A 6,030-nucleotide genomic window follows, 5' to 3' on the forward strand; every position below is an offset into this window, starting at 1 on the left:
TATTGGGGGATATCTTTGGGTTGCTGGTCCAGGATATCTTGGTGTCTCCTTTCCAACACCCTCGTCTGGTGGATGAAGCTTCCTCTCTTCAGTCTTCCTTTTGTTGGTTGGCACAGTCTGTCTTTCATGGGGTGAGTTGGCAGTCGTTTGAATTTAGCTGCCTGGGTGAGGAGTTTGGTGTCAGCAACTCTTGGCCCTGCGAGATGGTGATTGTCGCTGCTCTTGTGTCTTCGCCGTTCATGGCTTTCGTCAGCTTCCACAGCTTGTTGCCGTCCCTTTCTAGGTTCAGCTTCTCCGTCTTCTCCCTCCAGCTTGATCTTGCTGCTTAGAGGTAGGCTCTCCTGTACTTGGCAGTGGCTGCTTTCAGGGTGATGTTGTTGTCAACAGAGGGGTTCTCCTCCACTTCTTCTCTGATACTGCTGACTTCATCCTCAAGCTCCTGAAGCTCTTCCGTCCAGTAGGGCCTGTAGTTCTTGCGTGCGCCCCGTGGGATTGTTTCTGAAGCTGCTTTCAGGATGGCCTGGTTGAAGTTCCTGGTGACCCGGTTGATGTTCAGGTCGTCTGTCTTCAGGCCCCTGGTGTAGAGGTCTGTGAGGCTCGCAAATATGTTCCAGTCTGCCTTCTTGTAGTTCCATCTTGGAAACGTTGTACTGTTCTGTGGCCTGTACTGCAAGTTGATGGCCAGCTTCACTGGCCGGTGGTCGCTGCCTCCTAACTGGCTCAGTATCCCTCTTGTGGTTTTCTTGGAGAGGTCATCAGTTGCAAAGGCAAGGTCTGGGGTGGAAGTCGACAGCCACCTGCGTGAGAAGAAGGTGGGTGGGTCTTCTGGATCGTTCAGCAGTATCATTTGAGCGTCGATCTGCCAGTCCTCCACTTCCTCTCCTCTTCTGTCCGTCTCCTCGTAGCCCCAACAAGTTGAGTGGCTGTTGAAATCGCCAACAACCAAACAGTTCTCGGATGGTAGATTTTCCAGATACTGCAAGGAAAGTTCTTTGTCTGGGGGGCAGTACAGGTTATAGATGGTAATGACAGCGCTGTCCACTGTGATTTTGACTCCTTGGACTTCAGCTTGCTGATTTGTGTCCACTTTGATTTCTTGTGCTGGTATACTGTTCTTGATGAGCATCAGCACTCCTCCTTTGTGTCTTCCTTCTCTGTCATGTCTGCAGGTTTGGTATCCTCTGATGGTGAACCGGTGGTTCGGATTCAGGTGCGTTTCTTGGATACAGGCTACATCAATATTGTCGGCACACAGTCTTTCAGTGAGAGGAAGCTTTTTGTTGTACACTCCTTCCGCATTCCATTGAAGAATGTTCAGCGGTCGAGGAGTCTCCTGCGCGCTTGTTCTTCTTTGGCCAGTAGCATTTACCCTCCGCCTCCGACGGGGTGACCTCCGGTAGCTTGGGTCGGGCCCCTTTGAGGCATAGGGCCCGGCACACTACCAGCCCGGGGGGACTCCACAGGCAGAGCACCATCACGTGTTGAATCGTCGTTGTCCATCATGGGAGTGAAATGCGTTGCACTGTCGTTACGCGCACTTGGGCCCAGCGCATCCGTCTTCAGCAATGGTTTCTTCTCCGACTTTTCCTTGTCGTATGAGACTTGCCGTCCATGGCTGCAGAACGTCCCCCGTCCTTGGTTTTTTGTCTGAGTGAGTGATCCTTCTCATACCCCATTAGCCTCGGGGAGAGGTGGCTGAATTAGTCTGACCTCTACCCTTTGACCTGTCCAGCTTGGGTGGCCCTACCAGGAGTTTACACTCCCGCTGGCATAGCTCTCCGGGTCATCGAGGCACTCAAACCACCACACCGCGCTAAGGAATCAGCCTTGTGGTGGGTATGTGATTCAATAAACAAAGCGTTTATCTTTACACTTTGGGTGCAGGTCGAGTCAAATAAGAACAAAACCGAAGAATCATTAACTGATAGTGATAGTGACAGCAAACGAACTTCGCTTTTCTGATTGGATGTAAAGCTAGAGTAACCTCCCTTCCTCGAACACTGCACCACTGATCTAAAAATACACACTGATCTTAAACAAAACAAAACAAAATTAAATGGCACGTTGCACTGACACAAGGTGAATCAATGAAACACTATGCAAGACTGAAAATGAAGTGGAAACAACTCTTAACTGCACAGCGGGTCGAATTCTCCAAGCACAGTTTCATCTAACCTTACGAAACACAAAGTTCAGTTTGAACAGAAGCACGGTGATCGACAGACAAAACCAGAACAATTACAAGGTAAATAAGCTTTCCTTGTGCAGCGAGCAGCTTCTGCAGTTAAAACGCACTCACACGAATGTCAACAGCACTGATTATAAATCTACATTGCAACATTAGGTAAATTCAGCGACACTCAATTAAACAATGATTGTACCATGTAAACAAACAACATGGTGCAAACATTCAGTCATGATTCACCCATCAATAGCAACAACCTCAGTGCAGAACTCAAGAAGTCTGCAGCAAGCACTTCCATTCCTTTTTTTCTTTAAAAGGCCCAATATCCATCTACAGCATCAACATCAATATCTTCCCCACAAAAGCAAGCTCGATCCACAGCTACAGTCACCAGCACACAGAGTGATATAATTCAACAAAGATTCCCCAAACCCCCCCCCCCCCCAAAAAAAAAAAAGGTGTGTATGTGTGTGTGTGTCACTATGTGTGTGTGTGTGTGTGTGTGTGTGTGTGTGTGTGTTTGTGTGTGTGTAACTGTAAGGGTGTGTGTGTGTGTGTGCAAGCTATTTCTGAGTGTTCAATCAGAGACTGTACAGTCTGGTTCAATGGCACGGGCATTGTCGGTGTTACCCAAAGGCAAAGGGGAAGAACCCTATTATCACTGACCGATTACCTTGAAGCTTGATTAGACTTTAGATCTGCAGCCAGAATACTGAGACTACCATCAAAATCAAATGAGTTGCTTCAGACCTTTTTAATTTGACATCCAACCTAATAGTCAGGTCGTCATTTCCCGATTTTGACCTTAACCCCTCAAAAAATACCTCGGAGAATGTTTTGACTGTTTTGAACTCTGTGATGTCTGTAGATTACAGATCCGACGGATGACACTCTGTCATCCTTGGGCATTTTGATGTATTCAAGATGGCGGACAAGATGGATTCCAGACTGCAAAATAGTCGAAACTGCATGCTATAAACTAGCAGAACTGTATTTATTTATGTTTTCCGGGAGATAAAACGGGAGTTAATATGCATAACAACAGTTACATGATTAGCAGACACTATAACCCGAATGGCTGGTCTGTTGAGGGACCGTTAAAACTGGTTAACGGAGCAGGATGATATAGTTAGTTTTAGCAATATATTTTTTCAGTTACAGCTAAAGGTTTAAGCTTATATGTGTTGTGGGCTTTGATTACTGTTGCACTTTGCTTGACCTTCATCGCATTTCAAGGTCATATGAATGTCAAATGTTCATTCAAATGATAAAGGATTATACTATTTTTGAAGATAAAATGACGAAATGTCTTCTTAAAACTTGCCATGAATAAAAACGTTCACCAACACTGAAGGTCACACGTTTTCAAGGTCAAACAATTTCAAGGTCATATATTTTAATGTGTGCAAAACCATCACTTAGCACGTGCATCACTACAAAGATCACTGTCAAGAAGACGAAGCTGAGATTGTATGGCAATGTAACAAGAACAGGCGGGCTCTCCAAGACCATCTTACAGGGTATGGTGCGCGGAAAGAGAAGATAGAGAAGGCAAATGAACAGAGGGACAGATATCATTACAGAGTGGATTGGGAAATGTTTTGCAACTTCCCAAAAATTGCTCACAGCCGCCAGAGGTGAAGACAGCTTATGAAGCGCTCGTCGTTGAAGTGACCCTACCATCCTGGTGGGTTCCAGAATCAATGAGTGACTTGGTCGGTGAGCAAGCAGATAACAACTTAATCCTGGAAAAGTGGCTGTAATACCCAGAATAACTTAAAGTTATCTTGTGCTCTTTTTAAAAAAAAGATCTAGTCAGGTGAGGAATGTATACATCAGACGAAAGGCCAAGCGATTGACACCATATACACAGAGTTGTGTCAGTTAGTGACGCCCCGAGGAGGTGTATTAGGCGTCATGTCAAGAGGCTAAACCTGATGTACCATGTCTCATATACAAAAGACCTCTATCTCATAACGTAAAGGTCATGGCGACGAACCAGGGATACTGGTTAGTATGCACTTTACCTCGCCGATGACCACACAGGATGATGTGTAGTTTACCACTCCAGATGACCAGGCGGGATGACCACGCTGGTTTACCACACAAGATGACATGGTCATGCAGTGAGTTTCCAGTTTGAGGGCAGCCACCATCGATCCTTTTTTCAATTGCCGATATGGTAGCGGATGACTATGCCTGATGACCAATAAATGACCACGCCCGATGATTACGCAGGATGTCATGTAGATTACCAGTACGGGTGACCGGTGAGAATTGCCAGTGCGGATGACCAGTGTGGATGACCTGTGCAGATGACCATGAAGGATGACCAGTGCAGATGACCAGTGCGGATTACCGGTGCGGATGTCCAGTGCAGATGATCATGAAACATGACCAGTGCGGATGACGAGAGCGGATGATTAGTGCGGATGACCAGTGCAGATTATCATGGACGATGACTAGTGCAGATGACCAGTACAGATGATCATGAAGGATGACCTGTGCGGATGACCAGTGCAGATGATCATGAAGGATGAATAGTGCGGATGACCGATGCGGATGATCACAAAAGGATGACCAGTGCGGATGACCGCAAATGATGACCAGTGTGGATGACCGATCCAGATGACCAGTGCTGGTGACCGGTGAAGGTGACTGTTGCACATACCCAGTGCGGATGACTACGATGGATGACCAGTGCAGATTTGTGCAATTTCCAGGGAGTAGACATCGACATAAGATGGCACACGCACATTGACCGACTGCGCAACCACAGCATGCTGTTGCACATGGTAAATTTCTCCACAGCCACACTTCAAAATTAGCATGACTTCAGTTGGTGTAGGTTCTACTCCAGGCGGTTTTCTGCCCATCCTACAACCACCCAGAGTCAACCGGATCAAGATTTGGAAGATCCCCGTAGAATTGCAATACAGCCCTTTTCAGATGGACGTTCAGCAATGGGCTGATGTGGGCGGTAGTTTTTGATTTATGTGGACTGGTGCTTGGAGGTTCTAGCTAGCCAGGTTTCATATCTCTCACGTGATATGTTGTTTGAGATTTTGCACCTGTAGCACTCGCTTACAAACTGCGACATTTGCTGAAAGACTTCACCGATTTTCACGCATGGATCTTCTGCAGAGAAATTAAGCACTCCTACGAACACACTGGTTAATGAACAGCTGTCACCAGATGGCATACGCTTCCATCTAAAATAGCTCTATCGTCTGGTAAACAATCAAATCGGAGAAAACTAGTCTCTCACGATGTTCTTTGATCATCGCCCGCCATTTTGTAAGATCAATTTACAAGTTTTATCTTCGACAGTGAAACCTGTGCTTTGGAACACCATACGCACTAATCACAAGTCCACGAATAACACAGGTTTCACATCTTCTCAGCCTGGATTTAATTCCATACACACTCATGTGCAAATTGTTTCCATTTAGCAGAATGAAACACGTCAAATGCCTTTGTTTTTTTGTCTTGGAAGAGGAGCTCAAGTACGGACACGGACAACACTACAGGCCATACTGTACGTGTCGTCATATTACTCATTACGTTTTCCCGACGTCATGAAGTTATGACGCCATTCTAGCCCTTTTTTCTATGGAATGCCTTTTGTGTCTAAACAAAAAAATCAACATTTGCTAATTTTCCTATAATTAATTTTGTCTCAATTTGCCCAAGGATTTAAAGATGTCATCCTGCGGATTTGTAAACTTCAGGAGTTAAACTACCCAAAACCATTAAAACATTTTCCGAGGTATTTTTCAAGGGGTTATTGCCCTGCCGTAAGGACTATAAGCAATTCACTCGCACACACGCGCGTGTGTGTGTGT

General features: G+C 45.8%; 1 protein-coding gene across 1 annotated transcript; it reads right to left on the reverse strand.

Moving 5' to 3' along the window:
- Positions 1 to 325: 325 nt before the first annotated feature.
- On the reverse strand, positions 326 to 1,126 carry LOC138946556 (uncharacterized). The gene has a single exon (XM_070317998.1). The coding sequence runs from the start codon at positions 1,124 to 1,126 to the stop codon at positions 326 to 328; it is 801 nt and encodes a 266-aa protein (XP_070174099.1).
- Between the last annotated feature and the right edge of the window lie 4,904 nt (positions 1,127 to 6,030).

This window comes from Littorina saxatilis, linkage group LG14, assembly GCF_037325665.1.
Source record: "Littorina saxatilis isolate snail1 linkage group LG14, US_GU_Lsax_2.0, whole genome shotgun sequence".
In the NCBI taxonomy this organism is placed as follows: Eukaryota; Metazoa; Mollusca; class Gastropoda; order Littorinimorpha; family Littorinidae; genus Littorina; species Littorina saxatilis.

What these genes read in the sequence shown, in the direction of transcription:
- LOC138946556 (XM_070317998.1), bottom strand. Translation starts at nt 1,126, where the DNA reads ATGCTCATCAAGAACAGTATACCAGCACAAGAAATCAAAGTGGACACA.